Genomic DNA, 24912 nt, shown 5'->3' on the forward strand with positions numbered 1-24912 from the left:
ATTGCACAGCCTTACGAGTGTGCATATCACGAATGCTGGGTCTTGTTGGTTTTCTGAGAATCTACTGGACCTACTGGTACCTTGTTTGCCATGTAGCAATGAAAAATATACTAAAAACCTGGATTAATCTGGTCACATTGGACTACTATTATTTTGAACACTACTGTATATCATAGACGAAACAGGTGTTGTACTGCCCTTATTACATCATGAAATTAAAATGTTAATATTTAAAAATGTCAAATTAGATAAATCCTCCTGAAATGTGCACTTTCAAGAGTGAGACACAGTGGCATGTCTATATTGTTTGTACCTATATTTCTCTATTGTGAATGGTGCAATTCATGTGAGTGTGAATTAAATTACCGAAACCCCTGTTTTTTCAGCACAAAAACACATTTTACATAGAAAACAAGTAATCCCCCTGTTGCATTTCAACAGGTGTGACGCATTTTAGCAGGTAAGACAATAATCTGAGAATATGAACTGATCCTTTGATTCAACTTAAACTTTTTTATAATGTAAGAGTTTATTAGAGTTGGTGTTACAGAATTTTAACTCATAGCTTTCAAAACAAATTCTCTATGGGGACATGTTTGTATCAGTGTCTATTGCCTTTTGCTTTGTACGTCTCCAGATGCCTCATCAGATCTTCAATACGCATGTCCTTCAAGCGAACCAGATGCTCTAACCTGCTCACTTTCATCTGCAGGATCTACAAACACACACACACACACACACACACACACACAGATGCAAAAGGATGTGGTTAAACAAGGTAAAGTTTGTTTTTCAAACTGTGAATTGCCTCACTGATTAAAATCTTCCTGACAAGGCGAAGGGGGATGTTGCACATTTCTGCCATTATTCTTTCTTAAAATGCAGATGTTGCCACAGGCAGAGAAGAAAAAACAGTTATATCCGCTGAGCCGTTACTGACTCACTGACCACTGCTGACACAGCTTATGACACACAAGTATCACACACACATCTGAATCTCTCTCTTTCTCACTGACACACACACACACACACACACCCAACATCTGCAACAATATTACAGGTATGACAAAGCTCTTTCCCTCCAGGGCATCAAAACGGAAGACTTTGTTTACAGATGTTCTTCTAACAGTCAGCCGAGTGTTTCCTGGATTTAGGTGTGTTTGTATAAGTGTGTGTGTGTGTGTGTGTGTGTGTGTGTGTGTGTGTGTGTGTGTGTGTGTACCTCCACAGTCTCTTGCAAATCCATGACAGCTTGCTCTTTTTCCTGCAGGAATAGTCGTAATGTAGGGCCCATGTCTGCATATACCTGTGCTGGGAGCTGTGGTTTTATTATTCTTGAAAAAAAGACACATTATTGATTAACTTATTTTATAACGTATTGTTATAGCGCTGCTTTTTAATAATTGAAGTATTTTGGTCATACCCATTTTTAATTCTGCTCTTTTCATCTTTTTTCATCTCTTGTTGTGTCAGCTGAGCCAAAAGTTTTGCTTCAGTCTGACGAATTTCTGAAGACAGCAAAACAAAACTGTAACATTTCTCCAGCCATAATTTGAACATGATGACTTAAAACTCTGCTGTGGATAGAGACTTAATTGGATTATTCCATCAAAAGGACAAAACTAAAGTAAAGGCGGGAGGATAGAAGGCAGACAGGCGATGACCGCAAGCAGAAAGAGGGAGAAACAGGGAAGTGAGATTAGAAGAAGTGGAAAGAGAAAAATGAGGAGGCCTTTAGGTCCTGCAGTGCTGAGCTCAAGCCAGCGATAAAGGCCATCTGGTGATGTTGGGAGCTGATATGAGGACCTGAGCTGTTTGTCTGATAGCGGATGGCGTGTAGATGGAAGAGGAAAGAGCAGAGGGAGTAGGCACTGGCCTGAGGTCAGTTTTACAGGGTTGTTTCAGGGACAGATGAGGTGTGGGAAACGGAAGAAAGACATGTCACCGATTCACTCCCTAAAGGTCGTGGCATTCTCTAATCAGTTCTGTCTGATGCTGTTAAATGCTGGTATGTTTGTGTCTCTGTGTGGTCGCTGCTATCTGTGGAAGAGATTAACATTAACTGAGAGCTGTTAGCAAACCAGGACGATATCAGGACAGACAAGAGAGGGCAGGAAGCAGAGCAAATCTTGGAAAATATATGATCTCTGAGGCAGAATCAGCCTTCCAAGCAGCCAGCAAAAAGTTGTCTCAGACATACATAAAAAACCCAACTCAGTTTGTCTTGAATATGCTGATTTTGTGTTTGTCAGCTGACCAGTAGATACAGCACCATTAAGAATAGTCTAAAATTACACCCACTTCCCACACTGTGCTAAAAAAGGCACATTTTGGACTGTGCAGCCTCAGCCATTGTTACTGACTGACTGTGTCAGCTAATACACAAAGGATACTAACATAAGGATTTATCATGCATAAGGTCAAAACCCAGTCATCACATTCTTGTTAATTCATCCGTTTCTGTTTCTGTATTTCAGTTGATTTCCCTATTTCGCAGAATTTAATTGCAGCATCTTTCTGTTGTAACAGAATTCTTGATAATAATTCAGGTATGAAAACAGAGGTCGGTCACAGAACATTTGAGTGGACAAAGTTTGAGTAAAGATATTTTCCGAAGATATATTAGTTATATTATTATTGTTTGTTTAAATGCAATAACAGAAAAAATACTCTACCTGTAGGGGTTATTTCTTGGTTTCTCGTGTCATAGTATTCCAAATCCTGAGTTCAAAAGAAAAAATGTGTTCAAAATGTTGTTATAGTTCTAGCTTCAATGAAAGAGAGAAGACTGCAGTAAAAGGGACTTATATTATGTATATTTCTAAGCACACACTCACACATAAACATACAGTACACACCAGTATATTCTCTGTTGTCTGCTCCAGTTTCTTGTCTATCTTGTCCCTGAGGGCGCTCAGTACTGGCTCTATCATTCCTGCAGTGCTCAGTACAATCCTCTTCACTGTCTCTTCAGGAACGTGGAAGTTCAGCTTGGAAAATACCTTCCTGTCCACAGGAACAAACCCACAGATGTTTCTAATAAAAATAATAAATAACTAATAAAAAAAATTACAATAGGAACTGAGCCAATGATGCATGTTGATGATTAACACCATAGGGGCCAATTTGTTTGCAGTGAAGACCCATAAATCTGTAGCTGGCTTTGTGCCATATCAGTGGTCTGGGATTGGAAGAGTGGGTGTGTGTTGGATTGGTTCTCACGACCAGATGCAGAGGCCCTTGGTAGTGCTTACTAAAACAGTTAACTGTTTGAGGCAATATTATTGGAAAGCACATAATGACAAAGTCATATTGTAGAAAAGTCTTTCCAGCTCAGTGGTAATCCCTCAATGCAGTCACCTTCTATCCCATATATTTAGCTGAAATAGTCTCCAGTCCATGAGTGCAACCACTTTAATTGAATTACGCATGCACTTTGAATAAACAAATAATTTAAATGAATGGTGCTTTGCCTGTTGAGTAGGTTCCAGTTGCTGAGCTTCTGCTGTGTAGAGTTTGCAGGAATATAGTTGTGCAGGTCAACAAGCTTTGGGAAGAAATATTTGACAACCTCTGCAGCCATCACTACAAACAGAGGGGCACAGTCAGTTCAAGTAAATAAACAGACATTTGAGCTGATAAACTACGTAAACAGCCAAACAAGATTATTGGAGCTTGAGACAGCAATTAGCTTACGCGAAACACATTTATACAGGGTCATATTACTCCTGCTGCTTATTTAGTTAATGTGGATTGCTAGCAAAGCTAAATTAGCAAAGTACCTCCGTCACTGAAGTCTCTGGTGATGTGTCTCTTGGGTCGGGACAGAGATATTTTGTCTATCCATGCGTACAAATCCTGTAGCTCTTCTTCGTTCAGTTCTCGGTCCATTATTCTTAAAGCAACATCAGTTTCTCGACAGTTTCTAAAGATCCAAACTGTTTTGCTGAGCTAGCGTGTTAGCTTCCCTCGACAGATTGTTTAAGGCGTTGCTATGCGACCGATAATTAACTAGGCAACACATATTATGATCTAGATGTGCAGCCATGAGAAAGACGGAGAAAAAATGGCTTAAACTCTGACTTTGGTGATTCAGTTTTATTGTAAGCTCCATTTTACAGACAAAAAGAACATCTCAATAAATAGAAACGATTCAAATACAATTTCAGTTCAAAGTTTGCAGGACAAATAGAGGCACAGTCCTCACTGTAAGGAAACACCACAATCATTGGCATTATGAGAGGAGGACTGTGTCTGCTGCATAGAATATGCAATGTAAAATGAAATCCCTTGAAGAATTACAATCAATAGGTATCACACAAAACAAAACAGCGGCATGAAATAATTCAGTCCCACAAAATCAAGCATACCTAGGTTAGTACAAAAAAGTTCAAGAAAAAGGCATAACTTCTGTGGTATGTCCTTAATTAAAACAATGTGTAAAGTGCCCACGTTGGTGCCACATTTCAAAATCCCTTAACAACATAATTTCATTTAAAAAAGTACCAATTTGAGGGAATAGTAACAGTTAGTAAAACAGTTACAGCATTGATAGTGCAATTGCCTCATAAAGTGTTCACATATCCAAGGATCAAGGCAGAGAGACATTTCCCTTAAAAAGAAAAAAAGAACATCATGATGGCTGCATAGCCATTTGTCATTTATTAAGCACAGACGTTGAGTCTGTCAATCACGGCTTCAGGTTGTCATCAACATACTGAAGGCTTACATAAGCAAGACACAGACGGCGGTAATCTTCTGGGAGACCATAATTGACAGAAAAGCTCTGTCGCATATTGTTGCAGATCCTTCAGTGGATCTGGTTTCCACTTTAAAACAGACATGTGTCTCCTGAAAGGATTTCGTGGTCCTTCTTAGGTGGGACAACAACAGTGTCCTCTGTCAGAGGATCTCAGTGTTTACACCATGCTGAATTATTCCCTCTGTCATCTGGGCCTGCTGGGGGGCATCAAGGCAGCTCTCCCTGCAAGCTAGAAAAACAAGTGCTGTTAAAAAACAAGCTAGTGATTAGCTTATCTTAGTTCAACTTAAAATGTCTTTCTCCAAACTCTGTGTGTTATTTGTCTCTCAGTTATCCAGTGGCCCGCAGAAGTTTATGTGCTTACTAACTCACTAACATTGAGCCACTGCTTGTTCATCACACTGCTATGTTGGCACAATGTCCAAAACCACAGACGTCTTCATAAACGTGAATGCCTTAAATAACATTAGGAATGTCTGAATAACAACTGCCAGGATTTGGAGGATTTAGGAGAGTCCGGTTGACTCTGCTGCTGTCTGAATACATACCAGCTGAGTGTGTGGCAGCGGAGACCGGACTGCGGAGGGCTTCGGCTTCACTGGAGGCATCGGAGGCTTTGGCTTCATGATCTTCAAAAGGCAGATGTTAACATTTAAAGCAAGTTCTAAAAAGTGTGACATAAAAATTGCAGGTAGAATGACTTGTAATGTCACTTACCGGTTTTGTTGCAAGTGGTGGCAGAGGCCTGGATGGAGGTAGTGGCTTATTCTGACAAAAAAGAAAAAGAGTTAATACACAACTTAACACTATTAGGGTCCTTAAAAAGAATATATTTTTGAATGCAATTTTACCTCAGTATAGACTGGCTTGCTTGAAACAGCCTGCATGAACGGCCTTACAACCTAAAAAAAAAAATTGCAGGTTGAAATACAGGAGACATCTAAATAATAAAAAAACTGCACATTACCACATGTACACAATGAAACATTTAAATAAATACAAAACAGTAGAACAGATTACCTGCTCAAACTTTGATGGTTGAGGCAAAGCTGACAACTTCTTAGGTGGCTATAAGGGGAAAAAAACAAAAACAGAGATGAGTGGAGGTGAAAGCTTGATTCGTCTTTTTTAAAAACCATAATCCTGACTTTTTTTTTGCAGCTTCAAAACAATAATGGTCTGTTTATTTAGAATAGCATCCCTGGAGCTAATTGGTCCTCGGTGTGTGGCCCGGGGATAATTTGCTATTTTCTGTAGCTTCAAATTTGACCCTAAACTAATCACCACGATGACATGATTTTATATACAAGCTACACTTGCCATAATTGAAAGTATCATGTCTAATGTAGACAAAAATCCAACACATACCGTGTAAGTGTTTGTGTTTCGCTACACCCTGGTGCATAAGCTGTTAGATCAAAACAGAAGCTTACTTCTGGAGCTGCTCTGCTGGGCCTCAGTGCTCCAGTTTGTGGTCTGGCAGCAGCAGAGTACAGAGGTTTACAGGCTCGAGTGGCTGAAGACTCCACGAACGTAGGATGGCTGATTTGTGTGGACCCGAGACGAGGGCTGCCCCGTGCACTGCTTGACCGAAACAAGGGGTTGGTTTGTCCTGAGGTAGACTGAAAGCATCTATAAGGAAATACACACAAGATAACATTCAAGATGAGAAAAATAAAAAGTGGCTTCATGTGGTGATCTAGCTGATTACCAGTTTCTGAACACAAATTACATGGCAATTTTCATGATTGGTAATCCAATTGATAAAATGGATTACAAAAAAATGTGTTCTGCAAATCTAATCTGACTATTTATGGGTGAGTTCAAAATAGAACATAGAAAATATTGCACCTTATACCAAAAGTCTTAGTTTAACAACATTGTTCTCTATAAAAAAAGAATTTTCAATGCAAATAAAAAGCATTTTGCATATTCAGCACTTAAGAGGAACACCACTTTCAATGTAAATAAAAAAGGAAAGTACATGTCTAGGAAACCCCATACGTCAGGTGAGCTTTTAATGAGTTGACAGCATTGGTTATAATCAAAAGTTTCATAATTTTAAAAATTGCCATATTTGAAAAAAGGTAATTGAGTAATCCTTGACAATGTAACTATAATCTAATTGATAGGCTAATTAAAGTTACTTATTTTTGTAATCTGACTATGTGATCCTAATTTAATGTGATCTGTGACGACCCAACACTGGTGAGGTAACACAGACAGAATGAAACAAATAACTTTTTTTGTTGTACCTTTTAGCAGGTCGTCTTTTTCTCATGCAGCACATCAAACTCCCAATAACCAGGGCCGACAGCAGGAGTATGCCAACCACCACTGACACAATAAACACCACTGGACCTGCTGCTGCACACACAAACAAACACACACATTCATTACATCAATATCTCCTTATTGCTCGAGGATGAACACGTGATAGAGTACGTCACTCGCCCCAGGAAACAAAACACACTGTAACATCATTACTGCATTTGAACCGACTGACTGGGGAATTCCATTAAGTTGATGTTCATCAGAACAGAGCACAATTGTCTGAGAGTTCATGAGAAATCTCTTAGTATTATCTTTGTATCTTTGTGAAAAACAGAGCAGGAGCGGAACAGACACAAACAGCCATGTGTGAGGCGTGGGCATTTCAATGTCAAGCATATAAAGATTTGTAGATTTGTACAATACCTTCAGGCAGCTCTGACTGCTCCACATCGCAGAAAGGTGGGGCCCAGCCTGGGTCGCAGTGACACTTACTCTCATGGTTACAGACCTGCCAGAGATCACACTCAGTCAGTCATGTTTTCATGTGATGCTATGAATGAATCGTTTAATGTGGAAGTCATGAGTGAATTATTTTTTGCAACATCTCTTTTTGCTGACTAGGGAGTCCTCTCCACTAACTTAATCACTGACTCGCCCCTCCTACCTGCTACTAGCTAGTTTTATCTGCAAAGAAGTGTTTCTTACACTATTGTGCAACTTTTATATGAACTGTATTTGTGCAAATGCATCAAGTTAACCTAGCCCTGTGAGAAAAGCAAACACTTTGGCACACAGTACTCGCTTTCCCAGCCCTGGGATGAAGGTCTGACTCGGGCAGCACGAGTCACTCACTCACCCATAATTTCCATGTTACTGTAAGTAAAAATAAATCACCATCCCATTGAAGTTAGTGAAGGGCTAAACCTGAAGTTAGCCTTGAGGTCACGGGCACTGGGGCAAGTATGAGATTTACCAAGCTATGGAAATTTTTGCCAAATCGTTTCCTATGAAAGGAGCTGACATTAGCTCTAAAAGTGGTTTCAATTCACCAGATGACGTTATACGCTACTTTATATATTGGTGAGGTCACCCACCGTGCATCAGCTAAGTGGTTGCATTTGCTCACTGCCTGTCTGCACACAGCAGAGAGCCTATGCTATTGGCAGAAGAGCGGTGGTCTGTGATTACTCAGACCATCAAGCATGATAATGAATTACAATAATATATTTTTGTCTTTTTCCCTGATAGTCTGAATAAGTCGCTCAATTTGTTGCTAAATCTAGCAAGAAAGTTGCCACGTGCTACATTGGTGACCTGAAAACCCAACTCTCTTTTGTGAATGACTCATACAAACTTGAGTCAGTAAAAAAGAATTGAATCTTCCATTGCTCTTAAGAGTTTTTGTAACTTTAGCAGATTTCTCACCCCGTGGTTGTTGCATTTGGCGGAGCAGTCATTCGTTCCGTACACTTTAATGTTTTTGATGTCCTGACACCGTTGATTGTAGCATACCTGAAAGACATTGACACAGTTCACTGGTCTGGATCGCACAGAGGTTTTGTTGATGCTAACTGCTAATAGCAACACTAGCAGTTTTCTTACCATGCTGTTGCCACATTTGGTACCAACAGGCACCATGCCAAGATCTGCAGGGTAGTTATCTTCAGGGTTCATGGTTGCCTCATTGCATATTTCTCCATTTGCGATTTTGTAGAAGGACTTCCTGGATGTCACTGGAAACTCCCACCCTCCGGAGCAGAAAAGCGTCCCACAGGATTGATCTCTGCAACCAAAAATCACAAAGCAATGACACTAAAGACTAATTAAATATAAATATAAACACTATTAAAGTGCTGTTTTGGCTTTTGACTACGTACCGGCTTGAACATCTCTGGCTAAACAGTGTTTTTCTGCAGTTTCCATGCTGGTAGAAACAAGCATCTGGAGCTACTTCAGCGTCTAAACAGAATGACAAACATGTCAGCTGAAGATATAAAAGTCTCAATGCACTGGGAATCAAAAAACATCTAAATGAAACAGCAATTCACTGTTTTTACCTGGTCCCCAAAGTCTCTTGCAGTGGTCCTGCCGTGAAGGACACTGTCCATTGTAGCAGTATCCTTTTCCGCGTTTGCAGGGCAGGCCATTCTGGGTGTAGGCGTCAGTCGGACAGGAGGCAGAAAAACCAGTGCAGTACTCTGCCAGGTCGCAGTCTCCTGTCTTTGGTCGGCAGATACTGCCTGTCGGTTTCAGCTGCAGAGCCGAGAGAAACACAGATGGTGATGTACCGACTACTGAAATAAGTACACTCACACATAACCGGCCAGACGGCGGAGCCAGACAGTGTCTAGCTATATGGTAACACAATTAGTATCAGTGTGGCTTCACTGATCTACAGTAGAGAGGACATAGTGGCTTACTTGGCAGTTGTGGCAGCACTCTCCATCTGCACACTGGGCTCCTGCATTAAGTCTGCAGGTAGTGGCATTGCAGCAGGGATTCTTGCACTCCTATGAGACAAACAGAGGGGTGCAGACAGTGGTGGAATGAGTATTCAATCCTTTTCCAAAAGCACTAATACCATGCTGAAAATCCTCTGCCTCAAGTAAAAGTTCCACAGTCAAACCTTGCTCAAATGAAACTATATAATTAATATCAGCCAAATGCACTTAAAGCATTAAATACACCTCTTGAGTAAATGTACTTCCACCACTGGGTGCAGAGCATTACGATCCAGTCTCCTTTGTGTGTATTGTTATTTTATAGTGTTAATGCACCCTGTGTGAGCACGGCTTGCACAAACCTCAGCAGTGCCACAGTCACACTCCTCTCCAGGCTCCAGGAAGGCATTCCCACACACTGGCCCTCCATAGACACGATCAGTAGAGGGAGTATCCAGCAGACAGGCAGGGTTCACCTCCTCCAAGAATCTCCTGAGCTGCTGCTGACTGCAGCTGCTGAACAGCTCTGGATATACAAGGCTAGAAGAAGAGACAAGAACAAGAAATTAAGGAGATAAATATTAACTTTACTTCAGGTTTAAAAACACATTTAGGGGAGTTAATGTGCAAATGAGAATATGGGTTTACCCGACACTCTCAGCCATGATGCAGCCTTTTTTCGATGTTGAGGAGCCGCAGACACAGTTTTCAGAATCATGGGACAAGCCCAGGTTGTGACCCATTTCATGTGCAATCGTAGAGGCCACTCCTATTGAGTTAGTGTTATGGTCCTGCATGTGCAGAACAAAAAAGTGGAAAAAACTGAAATTAGCATCGTAAAACTCCCATTAATTTCCTTTTAATTTCTATATTTTCACACAGACATGCTTACCTCATTGACAGCTCCAGAGTTAGATGTGCACATTGCGTTGGTGTTGGCTAGGCCGACAGTGGAACCATCGAAATCCACACCTCTGTGTAAGGAAGAGAACATTTGTTTAGACGCCAGCTCTAACAGCTCACACACCATGTTTGTCTTTTTGGCATGGAGTTAAAAACAGCTTACGTGATGAACTGTGCATTGTCGTGTTTGGTCTTCGGCAGCAGGCTCCGCTGGCGCCACTCAAGGAATCGACCGAGTGTGACCTCTGGGTTTGTGCTGACATCTATCTGATCTCTATATGTCCAGATATCCAGACCGACCAGCATCACGCGAACACCCACAGGGCGATACAGCTGGAAGGGACAACATGTTAGCACAAACCTGGGAAGCGGACATTAACCTGAAACTAAAAATGAATGAAGTTCAAATGAGTATTTTTGAATGTGAAGAACTCAGACACGTAATGCTACAAATCACCGAAGGCCTCATCTATACTTCTGTCACAGGAAATCTCTGTTGAGTCTAGTGCTGATGCAGATGATGCATCAATGTTGGCCCTTTTCTTTCAGAGTATGCAGATTGTGTGATATGTGTGAAACATATCAGCTTAGGTGTGAATATTCACAGTTAAAGTTAGATTTTCACAGTGATAGAACTTGTCCTTCCTTTTGTTGGTCACATTCCAGTCAGTACAGAACAGATAGTATCAGGACACATTTCTGTATTTAATCCTCAGTGAAAATAAAGCCGGATGAATTGCTCGACACGTGGCTATGCTGCATTGTGAGAAAAATGTTGAAAGTCCTATCTGCTGCCAATGAAAATACACTAAATCACTCGATTACTGGTAGATTAATTACTTTATTAGTGCGGAAAGGGAATTGTATTAAATTACACAAAATTAGCTTTTACTCTCACTTGAAGTTAAGAATGCCCCTATTTTACAGTCCAGTGGGATCAGTGTTTTTTTTTTTTTTGGCTGAGCAAACACATAACTTGTTAAATCATAGAAACAAATAAACATACCTTGTCCACGTGGTTTGCTATTTCAAGAGTTCTGGCCTCTATTGTCTTCTTACTGCCAAACTTCTTGTACTAAAAAGGAATGAATGTTTGAGTTAGTAAAACAGCCAACATCTCAGATATAAAAGATAATCTAGTTTCACACCTCTGTGTGGTCGACCACCACAACCAGCTCAACCGTCTTGGGTTTTCCTGTACGGTCTTTCGTCTGGGCTCTGCTTCTCTGAATAACACAAAAGGTGGAAGATATATAGAAGTTGTTCAGCTCAACTTAGACATGGGCCCAAGCCAATGTACTCTTTGTGTAGAAGCTCTCAAAACACTGTTACAAAGTGCTTATTAAAATGACTAAATATGATAAAATGTGAGATACAAACTGTAAAATTAAAAAATAACACAAATTGGAAAATAAAACTTTTTGGTTTAAAGATGTTTTCAAAGCAGGGGCAGCTGCCATTGTAAAATAAATACTATGATCATCTTGAAGAATTCATTTGATGCAAATGTATAGATAACATTATTCAAAATGTCAATGCAAACATTTGTTTAATTCAAGGTAATAGTCATGTCCAGTAATAATTTCCAACTATATTAAGAGATATTATGTCTCTCTACCTTGCTTTCTTGTCTTTTTACCATGTTCCCTTTTATTAATCTGAATCAACAAAAACTTTGTAATTTTGAAATTATTATTATTATTTCACATCTTAAACATATTTAAAGCTATAAAGAACTATAGTTATTAGTATGATTTTACACTGTATCCCTTTTTTGCATAAAATTGTCAAATGTAAGAAGGCTGCACTCAGTATTGGATATCAGCTGTAGGCTTCCAGCCCTGGTGTATTTCTGTATCAGTCCACGCTGTGTGTCTTTACCAGGCTGCCGAGCTGGAACAGTCCAGACGGACGAGCTCCGTGATCATAGAAAGTGGTTGTGTTTCCATGGGAACAAGAGCTCCTCTTCCTCCTCAGGTGTTTGTAGTTGTAAACAGCGTGAAGACCCTCGTCACTGTGAGCTTCAGAGCTCTTGTCCTGCTGTCCCGCCTCAGCGCCGGCCAGAGGTTCGATAAGGTACACATGGTCCTGGAGACGCACAAAACCCCTGCAGAGCAAAAGAGACACGTCAGAGTGGACACAGGAAATCTTTTCCTTCAGCATATCTAATTATCAAACAGATCTCAGTTTAATAGATTACAAGACTTGTGTTTGTTTATTATGCTTCAAAGATTCCGCACAAACAGACATGTCTGACAGAAGGCAGCTTCGCATGGCCTTTGTTGATTGGGTTACAGGTTTTCAGATGCAGAGCTACATGCAGCCTTAATGGTCGTCGTGATGGAGGAAATGGATGCTGAGGGACTGATCCTCTCTTTGGATTGGACACATCGGTCATGAGTCACAGGGGGAGACTTTCAGTCTCAAAGCTTGATTAAATTTGGCACTTTGAGAAACAATAACTTTTTGTAATTAGAGATACAAGAACATACAACATTACTCACTTAATTCCTGAGCACAGTCCCACACTAGCAGAGGAGTCCTTCACTCCCACAACGTGCCCATGGTAGTAGCAGTGAACCTAAACACACATTCATTATTTGTCACAGACTCAATGAGATTCAAAGTCACACTTTAGTTTTTGGCTTAGTGGCTTAATTTGAGGAAGATAATATTGCACTTTGCTGTATGTGTCATGGTCAGATGAATCTTAACCTTATATGTCAATTCCTGTTCCACATTAGACTCGAGAACTGAGTCATAATCAGGAACTTTGTAGTTGAGAAACTTCAACATGATCGTCATCTGATTTTGAAAAAATTACCCACAGGTATTGCATAAAATGGTGGTGCACAGCCTTTAAAAAACGGGAAAGGTAACTTTAAATATCTGGGAAATACTGTCACCATAAGTGCATGAACATCTTCCTTTTACAACCCCTGTTTCTTACAGTTCAGAGCTGTGACTTTGATTTAAGACTGACAAAAGCACCACACCTGTGTTCTACAAAACTGCAAGAAAAAAGTACAACACAGGAAAAACACAAAACCACTGAAACTGGGGGGGCACATGACACACAGGACATCCTGTACTTAATTAATTCCCGTTGGCACAGTAAGATTAATCTTGGTAGTAGTACACTAGTCTGATTTCAGACTCCTGAATCGCCCACATCTCTGTTTGTACGATTCAAACAGTATGAATGATATGAAACAAAAGGTCAATTCAGTTTAATTATCAGGCCAAGTATACTATACTCTGTGTTTGTACATTTCAGTTAAGCATCGATTTGAGGCTTACAGTCTAAATTTTTACAACACAGGCATTTGTTTCTGATAAATAGAACACAATACAATCGATCTGATCATGAATACAGTGATTATATTATGAAATAGTACTGAAAGAAAGCTACATACCCTTAGATCTGGTGTAGTTGTGACTTGGCTGCCCTGATCAGAATAATGTGTCACAAAGAAGTTTTTCCCAACAAGATCTCTGAAAAGAATAGAGTTGTTGTTGTTTTTTACGTCAATAATATTGACACATCAAGAAAGTCTGAACAGTATGTGTGGACCATGCACAGTCAGAAAAAATACACTAAAAACATTTTTCTCACTTGTTCTTTTCCAGATGCAGTGTGTGGTTTTGCCCTGCAATCGTCAAGGAGTACTGGAGAACATCAGGGTATGTCTATACACAGCAGGATAGACTTTAATGCAATATTCAAGATAGGTTTTGTTAATATAAACTGATAAAGTGGTAAAACAGACGCATACCTTATGTGTAGGAGCATTATCAATGAGAGATGAATCCTTTAACCTCTGAGGTATCACTGTTTGGTACTTCATCACATGAGGTAGAGTCCTCACACTGCCCGCTATTATTCCTGCAAGTACCAGAGACATTTTATGAGACAAGAAACAAAGAAACAAAGAAAATAAGAAATTTAAAGAAACAGTCTTACCCCATGAGGAAAAGAAAATCCATATAAAATATCCAGAATATGGCATGTTGCTCTACCGGACGGACTCTGTCATTGTGTGCTTGGCAGTCTGAGTGAAATAGGCTCTTCTGCTCTCCGCCCCTCTCTGCTGTGTAATATCCTGAAAATTACCATTTGAGGTTGACAAACCACATGAGTCACAACACGAGCCTGTAAAAAAAGTTAAACGTTGTTCTTTACAAAGTGAATATGCACTGTGTTTGTGTGCTGACTAAGCAGAAATTAAGCTACAGACGTGCTTTAAAAGGATTATAAACGCTGTGATAAATCTCGCTCAGAAAATGTGAAAAGTTAATTTCGCAGTAAAAAAAGACAGTCGGTTCTGCCCTCCGTCGTATTTCGGTTGTTATGGGATAATAGGCCTATTTAAAACTTTTTTTATTTTAGATTTTCTCCCTCAGAAATAGATTTTTCCTTTATAGGCCAGACAGACTTTTTTTTTAATGACAAATGTAAACTAGACAACCACTGAAGTAGCTTCAGCTATATGTCGACATGTTTTCTGGACATATTAATCTTATTTAATTATGGGTACCTACTTAGTTATTAAAAAAAAAAAAGAAAAGAAGAAAAGAAGAATGAAAATATAACCAGCAAAACCCATTTGTGGTTTTTGTTGCCACCTACTGGTAATAGTGCATAATAATTCTCATTATCAAAAAAGTCCTGCAGGACAGTTTATTGTTCCTACAGCACTCCATTTTAATTAAAACATTTTCCTGGGTGACTTTATTGCCAGCAGTTAATGACTGAGTTCTAAATGTGTTTGCTGTTCTACTACTACTACTACTACTAATATTACTACTCTACCACTACTACTACTAAGGTGTATTACTATCGTTACCACTAAAATCGCCTAATTTTAGGTTACTGTAAATCCTGACATTAAAAGGTTTGTTGCACAGAGGAACAGGACATCCCACCAATAACTTGTGAATGCAATTTCTGAAAAAAAAAATGTGGTGGATTTTCACTGTGTAATATTAACAAAATATATCTTGCAATCTGCCATTGCATTATTTCAATACTTTAGCAGAAGTCAGGCATTACTACAGTAAAAGGCATCATCCATCCATTAGATAATGGAAAGTGCAACAACAAAAGATTACATGTCTGCTGTGTATACTGAGCTGCACTGTGGACATCTGAATCCGTGTGCAACAGGAGGGACATTATTCCAGTCCTGTTTAACTCATCTCACTGCAGCAGTGAGTGATAGTAAATACTTAGTAACCCGTGGGTCAGAAAGTCAGTTTTATCCAGCCCAAAATCACAAATCATAGATTTGCCTCAAAGGGCTTTACAGACAGTACATGGCACTTTTTACAAGTTTTTTGTGTTTCCTGCAAAACTTGAAAAAAATAGTTAGGCGATTATTTTAACAGGTTGACGATGTTGAGTCTTGCCAGTTGGTGGCGACAACGCACTATTTAGTTTTTCACAACCGCTAAAAAAACTACAAATGAATCAGATGACGTCCTCATTCTGCGACAACTACTACAACCCAAACAGAAAATTCCTCGCGGCAGTTTGAGCTCTTTTACTAAAGATGCTGCAGCCAGACTTCGTCCGCCTTCTGACAGGCGGACAAGTGTTGGTAAAAAGCTGCGATGAAGAGTGTGTGGCAGTGAGAAACTCACAGGAGGAGCCGAGGCGGAGTGAGGATGAGGAGGGAAACCCGTTCAACTTCACACCTCAACTCATCCACCTGCACAAGGACCACCAGCTCTTTGAGGTACCATAGAAATAACAAATTCAATCGGCTATGACTTCTTAGCTAACAAGCTAACCTACAATTACTGACATGCTGGATGTAAATGTTGTTTACAGGATGGGGATATCCACAGACACATGTACCTGCAAGACCTGTACATCTCAGATGCTGACGACAAGGCAACACTCAGGTATGGAAACAAGTTTATATAAACTGTTGGTCAAAGTACGCTTTTCTAGCAACGTTAGCTTGTTGCTAATAACAAAGAACAACCAAACTTTAGCTAGCTAGCTAGCTAACTACACTATAGCCTTTATAGCTATAAGCTATACACATGCATACATTGTGTACTACAAAAACACCCAACCAACAACACTTAGCATTCGTGATATGCACGCTCGTAAGGCTGTGCAATTGGGCAATTTAGTTGAAAGGGGTGTGTTAAAAGAATAGCAGTGTCTGCCATTGACTTTACAAACTGAAAACTATTTTGTACAAACTTTTTTGTTTCTAGGATTTAGCGGTCCTGTGAATCACTAAACTAATATTTAGTTGTATGGCCACAGTTTTTTATAACTGCTTCACATCTGTGTGGCATGGAGTCAACCAACTTGTGGCACCTTTCAGCTGTTATTCCACTCCAAGATTCTTTAACAACATTCCACAATTAATTTACATTTCTTGGTTTTGCTTCAGAAGCAGCATTTTTGATGTCACCCCACAAGTTCTCAATTGGATTAAGGTCCAGGGATTGGGCTGGCCACTCCATAACATCAATGTTGTTGGTTTGGAACCAAGATTTTGCTCGTTTACTAGTGTGTTTGGGGTCATTGTCTTGTTGAAACACCCATTTCAAGGGCATGTCTTCTTCAGCATAAGGCAACTGACCTCTTCAAGTATTTTGACATATGCAAACTGATTCATGATCCCTGGTATGCGATAAATAGGCCCAACACCATAGTAGGAGAAACATGCCCATATCATGATGCTGCACCACCATGCTTCACTGTCTTCACTGTGTACTGTGGCTTGAATTCAGAGTTTGGGGCTCGTCTCACAAACTGTCTGCGGCCCTTGGACCCAAAAAAACAATTTTACTCTCATCAGTCCACAAAATGTTCCTCCTTTTCTCTCTACTGTATAAACTTTTGGTCAAAGTAAGCTTTTCTAGTAACTTTAGCTTATGTGTCGCTAATGACAAAGAACAACCAAACTTTAACTAGCTAGCTACCTACCTACACTATAGCCTTTTTCATTCCAGGGTTGTCCTTTACCAATTAAATACATTTAAAAATGTAAAGCTATACACACGCATACATTGTGTACTACAAAAGCACCTAAAACAAATGCGGTGAAGACACAAATACAACAAAACAACGTACACTTAGCTTTAGCTAATTATGTGATTTTTTTTTTATTTCTTCTGTGAAATAATTTCAGAAAAAGTAACACAGACTCCTAGCAAATTTGGATTGTACATCGAAATTATGTGAAATCACCTCAGCCAAGCTAATGAGGTCGTTAGTTGAATGAATAATACTTCACATGTGAATCATCTTTTTTTATGAAGACGAATACTGAGGGAAAGTTTTTCTAGAAAATAAATTGTATGAATTTACACCCTTCAAAACACATTTCTATTGTCTGTAATATATTTTGATTTATTGGGAAAACTGTTTGGCTTTCTCTGTGTTTTCTATGTTACATTGTTAAGTGTAGTGTGGATATTCTCAGTCTAAAGAACCAGTTACCTATAGAAAAAGGGCAAAAAAAAAAAACAACTAAAAATACAACCAAGCAAGAAATTGGCCTCAGGAATGATGATCTTTTAGCTAACAGTTGTGGATTCTTTCATCCCTATAGAGCAGCTTGTTTTAATGTCAGTTTGGGTCAGTCACCTTGCTCTCTTTCTTGTCTTTTCTCAGTGTGTCCGAATTTGCCTGTCACATTTCTGGCTGCAGTACAGTCTTCAGCACTTTGGAGGAGTATGAGCATCACTATAACTCCATTCACAGACACGTGTGCTGCTCCTGTCGTCGCTCTCTGCCTAGTGCCCGACTCCTAGACATTCACATTCAGGAGTGGCACGATTCTCTCTTCACTATCCTCGCCCAGAGACAAGATATGGTAAACCACTCCTTTCCCATGACTCCTTTAATGCAAATAACTGTAAATATTATGAACTAATCAAAATTAATACTGAGTCCTAAAAGTTTTTCCCGATGCCTCCTTCACGTTTTTCAGTACCAGTGTTTGGTGGAGGGCTGTGGACAGAAGTTCAGCACCAGTAAACACAGGAAGGACCATCTAATAAGAATTCACAAGTATCCTCCAGACTTCAGATTCGACAAACCCAAAAAGGACAGAGGGTAAGACTGCATAATTTGTCCATTAGATGGCAGCAAAACCTTATTAGAAATGTGGCTCAGTGTAAAGTTTCAGTCAGTAGTGTCCACATTTGTCATAGTAAACAGGGTTTATACCTCTGAACTGAAATTCTTGTAGAGTTTAAGCAGTGTTTCTATTTTCCCCCAGCTATGTCATATTCTCCTATTTATATTACTTAATAAGACAAGTTATAGACTGAGATTTTCTTTGCTACTTAATTAAGAACAATGTGTAACATTTGCTATAAAAGCTCAGCTACAGTGCATATTTCTTTAAAAACATATATTTTTGTGTCATATTTTTCGACTCAACAAACAGTAAAACAGCTTAAATAAGTGTCATTATAATATAATTGTATGTGTTATAACATAATTTGTTTGTTACTAGACCCCGACATACAAAGAGACAGCAGCAGAAAGACACAGCCATGGAGGTCGCAGACGATGTGTGTGAGTCTGAGGGTGTGTGTGAGGTTGTGTGTGATGTGCTGTCCGACCAACCCGAGCCGGGAGAATCCATGGAGACGCATGTGTCAGAAGAAGCAGCTGCTCGCACTGAGGAGACCTCGGATATTTCTGCTGCAACTCACAGCACGGGGAATCCAACCAGCGAGTCACTAAAACCACGATATTCCTACAGGTTAGTCTTTACACAAGTCTACTGGAAAGCACTGGATATTCTTAGAAAGTTATATCCCTGTACTAAGAGCTAGCCATTTAAATATGTTTCAAGGTTAACTCTTGGAATTTTTAGATTCCAGTCTTTGTAGGGTAAAACTTGTGTAATTATGTAGTGTGAGTTAAGCAAACTGTAGGAAGGGTTCTTTCTATCATTTAGGTGAAATATTGTTGTATCAATGAAATGTGACTCAATATCCTCATAATATTTGGTTTAGTTTTTCGAATTTAAACGATAAATCTGAGATATGGTTGTGTCCTCGTCTCTCAGGGTCCCCACAAATGTGTGCTTTGGTCACGGCTCCGTCCGAGGCTTCAGAGGGCGACAAGGAAGGAGGAAATGAAACTCCAGGAGTCGGTTTTCTGTTGTTTTTTTTCCAAGATAAATAACTTTATACGCTTGTCCTGTAACAAAATATGTTTACTGTCATATGTGTCCTGATGTAAAATAAAAATGATTTTTATTAAAATAAATATGTGTGTAGATATTCATTAAGGTGATCAGCGGTGCAGATAGAGGCAATGTTTAAATCATATTGATGTGAAATTGACATTGAAGAGAAAAATAAGACAAATGCCAGAATTTACATAATAGACTTTAATAATTGTACAAAACATCTTTCCTTTTCCCCCATCGGATATAAAATACACTGTACATTTATGACTGATGTGAGTCCATCAGTCATGTTTAGCATTTTAATTGTTTGCAAAAATAGCTGATGACTTTTATTTACATTTAGTGATGAAACTGGACTTTTCAGAGCTCTTTGAACACCTGTGCAAAAAGGTTCTCCTTTGAGGTAATGTAATAGAAAAAAAAACATTTAAAAGGACAAAAATAAGTGGATTTGTTTTGTAGCAGATTTCATATTTTTTTAAACTGGAAATGAATAAGAAGTTAGAAACAATTTGTGCGGTTTAGTAACTTCACCTTGAGAGATGTCATGGTTCAAAGTTAACATGAATAAGTCACTGCAGTATATGACAGCTCAATGACAAAATGCTAAAGCTAAACATGTTTCTGAAGATAAAACTTGTACACACTATTTAACTGACGTTTGATTTCAGTACAACAGTGATGAAAAGGCACTAATGAGCACTCCATAGTCTGTCCCATGATGGTTCTTGTTATTGATTATGAACTATTACAGGTGACCCACATTTTATACAGCCTATAGATCTATTTTTGGACTAACTGCTTTGTTGTTTTTTTTAATTTCCTCTGCATAGCCTTAGATACAACCCCAATCACACTACTTTGGTAACTTTTTCTACCCTCAGCTTATAAAAAAGTCGACCTGCTTTATTATGAAGTTTGAGACTATTGGGGACCTAACTGAACTTGAATGATTAAGTGTTGATGCATTTCGGTCTTTTCTATAACACCAAGTTTAAAACTTTTAAGTTGAGAAATATTCAAAGGCCTCTGGAATGAAAATCAAACATTCATGTGGAGTCATCACGAGTTATTGCTTTAAACCCAAAGCTACAGGCCTTTAAATAGTCATGTCTTACGACATAAAATCGCTCTCACTAAAATATTTACAAAATACCTCTATTTAAGATGAAAAGGTCACAATGTAGGCAATTTTAAGATGTCATCCAGAAAAATATCTCGGCGAAAGTCCGTCATTAAAAAAACATTTTTTTTTACTGAATACACTGCAAAAATGACCGTCATTACAAATACTTTACTGTAGAGTAAATTACAATTATTTTTCATATAAAACTCATGAAAAATACCAATCGAGTAAAAATATTCCACTTGTTTCGGTTATCCGTGAGTGAAGCCAGTATTTAAAAAGGTTGTTCTACCAGCATATTTGTGTGGGGGGAAAAAATACTTTTTATTATAACATAAAATATTTTAGCTTATATATGTTTAAGATTTCAGACCGGTTGATTCATTCGATGGACATTTTTGCAGTGTTGATTATTTGCTGTAGATGTTTTATTATTGTTTTAAAGGCAGTTTTCCAAACGATGCAGTTCAAAGTTAGTGAGGGTTAAGACAAGTAGTACATCCCATATGGTCCACTAAATAGTCCTGGGACGGGGAAGCCAGGCCGCGGTCCGTTCATGGCCCCATAAAGGGACGGTGCCCCCATGGGTGCGCTCAGGGGGAAGGGGAAGGCGAAGGCCGGCAGCAGCGGCTTCGCGGCCAGCTTGAACTTCTCCAGCTCGGCCTCCTGCAGTCTCTTGGCCTTGGCCCTGCGGTTCTGAAACCAGATCTTGACCTGGGTCTCTGTGAGGCTGAGGGAGCTGGAGAACTCCGCTCTCTCCGCGATGGAGAGGTACTGTTTCTGACGGAACTTCCTCTCCAGAGAAAGCAGCTGAGAGGTTGTAAACGGAGTTCTGGGTTTCCTGTTGTTCTTGTGTTTCCGTAGGTTGCACGCGCTCGGACTGGGAAGCCCTGGAAATATAATCAGAGTCATATTATTAGAATAGAAAACGTGATGAATATTAATTAGCTATATATATTAGTGACTTTATCTGTTTTCATTATGCATGGATTAAAGTGAAGCAAATCAGGGAAATATATTCAAAAATATTTAGACGGCAGGAGCCATTTAGGGCAATGCAATCAAAACTTAAAGTTTAAAAATTAATCTCTATCATCTCTAGATTTCTGACAGGATGAAAAGGGACAGTGGCTCTTTACATAAAGTTTCAACATCAGTGTACTGCTGCAGAAGACAGACTATTAATTATTTTGTACTTTCACTGTAATATTTAGTGCTAGGTTCTACCATTAGTGCATAACTGAAAAGTTGAAAAACAGCTCTTTCTGAGAATTAAAAACGGCAAATTCCTGCACTCACTTGGAGGGGATGCGTATGGAGCCTGAAACCAGTTGCCCGTCTCCTTGTCACTGAGGTCCACCGCCTCTGGTTTGGACCGATAAAGTCCCCGCGGTGACGCACACTCTGTCTCCTCCGCCCGGATGCAGCCTGAACCAGGCTCGGGGGAGTGGAGGCTTGTGTCCGGCGTCCTGGGTGATATGAGCGATTCCACACTGAAAGGCAGATCTAAACTTTTGCTTTTACACCTTCTGACAGATGACAGGTCCAGCTCGTCAGTTCCCATGCCTCCAGCGGCTCGGTCCTCTGGTGGTGAGGTCTCCCCCGGAGCAGCCGAGGGCGGTGATCCCTGCGCAGGATTCATTACGCACGACTGAGGTGCCATACAACCACTTTTCCTGCCGCTCTCTCCGTTGCTGTTTTTCTTTTCGTGTATTCACTCGAAAAAATCAGTTACGGCCCAGGGTCCTCCAACGATGCGCAGCAGTGTGCTAAACTTCACTTTTTACGCACGAACTTGCCTCTCCTCCAGTGAAGTGCCATGAGTTCCTCTCTCATCTTTCCGCCTGCCTATCAGTCTGTCGATGTTCCCACGTGACTCGGCGAAAATAGTTTCTGATAGGTCAGGCTTTTAATGACAGCGTTGTGGTTCATTTCATGCGCCTGTAGTGCCTTGACAGATGTAAACCTCCGATCAGGAGTCCCCAAAAGTAAAATATCCGCCCTCATGCTCTCTTGTCCCCCTCTCTCCTCGCACATTTTTGTTGTTGGCTCTCTCCAGCTGTGGGCTCCTCCACCAGCACTACCTTCTGCCTTAACATTACAAGACTGCATGGATATATTTCATTTTGAGTAAACAAACTTCTTGGATAGGTCTGAATATTTATTGTTTGATCTTAATAATATACATTTATTATTATATATATTTTTTTATTATTCTTTTTATTATTATTATTATTATTATTATTATTTAGATTTTAAAAATTGCCATCATTTTAATCCTATTTTGTCTTATTCCAATTATGTAAAATTTAACTGAAAACATTTTTTATGACCATAAACATAATGGACGATGCGTCTCCATTTTCTCCCCCTGTGCAAAAGTGAATATAAAATATCCCGATTTGGCCACCATCATCTTGTGCTGGTGACATCATTTGCAGCCAGTGTCTGGTAGTAGTGAGCTGACCCAATCAGGGCACGATGCAACCTATCAATCATGATATTACACCCGTTTTAGAGCATCAAATAACTAATTGCAACCCAACTTCATCAGACAAATGAACAGTTGAACAAACATCACATCAGCATAATAGGAGCTCCCTAAAATGACAAAAACCACCATTGGCAAAAATGTATTTAATGGGTACTTTGAGTTTTTAGTTTGGCTTATATACCATATTAGAGGCAGCCACCAGGGGGCGATCAAGATGTTTAAGCTTCACTTTTAGGGAGCGGTCAGAGTTGGTGGAGACCAAAAACAGAGCTAAAAAGAGTGTGGATAATATATTCGCATTCACCAGGCAGTTATAAACATTTCTCCAAATTAATCCTAATATTGCTTTTTGCAAACACATTCACTATATTAACTTTGTAAGATGATGATATGTTGATAAATGTTGTGTTTATAGCGTCTTACACTGCCCCAAGTGGCCAAAAAAAAAAATCAGTGAAGAAAGGTTTATTGAAAGACAGAACCAAAATTTAAATTTACTAAAGTTTACTGATATACATTTTATTGTTAGGTTGCAAAAAACTGTAGTACTGTTAGTTGTTCTTGGACCTCGTCTGAGAAGTTGTGCTTGACAGTAGGTTACAGTAGTTTATTACCAAGTTTCATTAAAGCAGTAAAGCAATCCAGGCTGGAATTCACAGTGCTTTTTATACTCTTAAGAGTTATTATCACTATAAATGTCTATCTTGTGGCCTGTAATCAAATTATCTACGGCTGTGTATTGCCCATATCTCAAGCTATTGTGTTCATTGTCAGTAATCCCTTTGAGAGACAGTAAAACCACAACTAATGTTGAAGAGGCTCATTGAAGAGGCCCATCCAAATTGGCCTTGTTTTGCAGCTCTTCAAATTAAGTCAAATCATTTTTGGTGAAACCCAATATGTGAGAGGTTTTCTCTTTTATGGGAACTGTTGTTGGGCCTCCAGCAGCACACTGAATGTCTGTCTGTGGGACAATTGGTTAGATGGAGTTAACTGTTTCTCTCCCTGAGGTACATTTCTGCTTTGATCCTGCTGCGCCTGGCGCCTGTCTGCTCTCTCTCCCCCTCTCCCTCTCTGTGTGACAGTGATGGATCGCTGGGTAACCATACAAGCTTTCAATGACTGTAATTTAGTGCCCAACAACATTACATTCTCCTCTACTTACTGTGAATATTACCACTCTCGCTCTCCTCCTGTTTGAAAAGGGATGTAGGGCTGTCTGTAATGTTTTGTTTCCCTTCCATTGTTTTATAATAAATGAGTAAATTATATTTCCTACTTCTCGCTGAGTTGCACGCACATGCCAGAAGAGTCAGTAATGAGAGTTTTGGTTTGAGGAATTAAAATCTATATATAGTGCAGTCGCTACACTGCAGTTTTTTTCTATCCATTACTTCAACCATTACTTTTCTTTACATATCCACGTTTTGTGTTTTGTGGCTGAAAGGTCACCAACAACATTTGAGCATGTTGGATATCTTGACCAAATTTCATGGCAATCCATGTAATAGGTGACAAGGCATTTCACTTAAACCCCAAAAGGCAACCTGTTGTTGGTGACTGTAGAGGAAAAAAATCAGTGCATCATTTAGAGGTGAAGAAAGGAGGAAGACTGATTGACACACACACACCCACACACACACACACACACACAAACTGAACACACACCTCTCTGCTGCCTTTCCCGAGGTGGAGAAGTGTTTAAGGAGGTAATTGCGGTTTCCAAAAGAGTT

The 24912-nt window shown here is 39.5% G+C and overlaps 4 protein-coding genes across 5 annotated transcripts; 1 reads left to right on the forward strand and 3 right to left on the reverse strand.

Annotated features, from left to right (window-relative positions):
* Positions 1-159: 159 nt before the first annotated feature.
* spef1 (sperm flagellar 1) lies at positions 160-4032 on the reverse strand. Its single transcript, XM_059323806.1, has 7 exons — positions 3783-4032; positions 3474-3585; positions 2859-3006; positions 2676-2721; positions 1424-1508; positions 1223-1334; positions 160-715 (listed from the first exon to the last, which is right to left on the reverse strand). The coding sequence occupies exons 1-7, from the start codon at positions 3889-3891 to the stop codon at positions 602-604; spliced, it is 726 nt and encodes a 241-aa protein (XP_059179789.1). The 5' UTR covers positions 3892-4032; the 3' UTR covers positions 160-601.
* A 45-nt stretch (positions 4033-4077) lies between these two features.
* Positions 4078-14424, reverse strand: adam8a (ADAM metallopeptidase domain 8a). 2 transcript variants are annotated; one of them, XM_059323804.1, is made up of 25 exons: positions 14345-14424; positions 14157-14266; positions 13997-14070; positions 13797-13875; positions 12885-12961; positions 12262-12487; positions 11529-11606; positions 11387-11455; positions 10544-10713; positions 10370-10451; positions 10126-10268; positions 9840-10017; positions 9457-9546; positions 9094-9289; positions 8914-8995; positions 8639-8819; positions 8462-8548; positions 7460-7544; positions 7018-7126; positions 6196-6394; positions 5783-5830; positions 5614-5664; positions 5480-5530; positions 5311-5391; positions 4078-4991 (listed from the first exon to the last, which is right to left on the reverse strand). In XM_059323804.1, exons 1-25 carry the CDS (start codon positions 14388-14390, stop codon positions 4947-4949), a joined length of 2637 nt encoding a protein of 878 aa, XP_059179787.1. In that variant the 5' UTR covers positions 14391-14424; the 3' UTR covers positions 4078-4946. The 2 variants fall into 2 exon arrangements, with proteins under 2 accessions (XP_059179787.1, XP_059179786.1); XM_059323803.1 differs by having other exon boundaries at positions 7018-7129.
* A 1418-nt stretch (positions 14425-15842) lies between these two features.
* Positions 15843-19636, forward strand: znf511 (zinc finger protein 511). The gene is made up of 6 exons (XM_059359621.1): positions 15843-16118; positions 16214-16287; positions 18023-18224; positions 18342-18466; positions 18873-19124; positions 19434-19636. The coding sequence occupies exons 1-6, from the start codon at positions 15933-15935 to the stop codon at positions 19504-19506; spliced, it is 912 nt and encodes a 303-aa protein (XP_059215604.1). The 5' UTR covers positions 15843-15932; the 3' UTR covers positions 19507-19636.
* A 106-nt stretch (positions 19637-19742) lies between these two features.
* Positions 19743-22385, reverse strand: msx3 (muscle segment homeobox 3). Its single transcript, XM_059359499.1, has 2 exons — positions 21985-22385; positions 19743-21575 (listed from the first exon to the last, which is right to left on the reverse strand). The coding sequence occupies exons 1-2, from the start codon at positions 22346-22348 to the stop codon at positions 21169-21171; spliced, it is 771 nt and encodes a 256-aa protein (XP_059215482.1). The 5' UTR covers positions 22349-22385; the 3' UTR covers positions 19743-21168.
* Positions 22386-24912: the final 2527 nt, after the last annotated feature.

This window comes from Centropristis striata, chromosome 20, assembly GCF_030273125.1.
Source record: "Centropristis striata isolate RG_2023a ecotype Rhode Island chromosome 20, C.striata_1.0, whole genome shotgun sequence".
NCBI classification, from domain to species: Eukaryota; Metazoa; Chordata; class Actinopteri; order Perciformes; family Serranidae; genus Centropristis; species Centropristis striata.

Coding starts and splice junctions, on each gene's coding strand:
- adam8a (XM_059323803.1), bottom strand. CDS start 14,390: ATGCCATATTCTGGATATTTTATATGGATTTTCTTTTCCTCATGGG. Junction 10,018..10,125: donor ATCATGGCTGAGAGTGTCGG/GTAAACCCATAT, acceptor CTCTTCTTCTAG/CCTTGTATATCCAGAGCTGT. Junction 7,130..7,459: donor GCAGTCAGAGCTGCCTGAAG/GTATTGTACAAA, acceptor TTGTGTGTGCAG/CAGCAGGTCCAGTGGTGTTT.
- znf511 (XM_059359621.1), top strand. CDS start 15,933: ATGCTGCAGCCAGACTTCGTCCGCCTTCTGACAGGCGGACAAGTGTTG. Junction 16,119..16,213: donor AGGACCACCAGCTCTTTGAG/GTACCATAGAAA, acceptor TGTTGTTTACAG/GATGGGGATATCCACAGACA. Junction 16,288..18,022: donor GACGACAAGGCAACACTCAG/GTATGGAAACAA, acceptor GTCTTTTCTCAG/TGTGTCCGAATTTGCCTGTC.
- msx3 (XM_059359499.1), bottom strand. CDS start 22,348: ATGGCACCTCAGTCGTGCGTAATGAATCCTGCGCAGGGATCACCGCCC. Junction 21,576..21,984: donor TCCATACGCATCCCCTCCAA/GTGAGTGCAGGA, acceptor TTATATTTCCAG/GGCTTCCCAGTCCGAGCGCG.
- spef1 (XM_059323806.1), bottom strand. CDS start 3,891: ATGGACCGAGAACTGAACGAAGAAGAGCTACAGGATTTGTACGCATGG. Junction 3,586..3,782: donor CAGAGACTTCAGTGACGGAG/GTACTTTGCTAA, acceptor CTCTGTTTGTAG/TGATGGCTGCAGAGGTTGTC. Junction 1,509..2,675: donor CCAAGAAATAACCCCTACAG/GTAGAGTATTTT, acceptor TGCTGTCTTCAG/AAATTCGTCAGACTGAAGCA.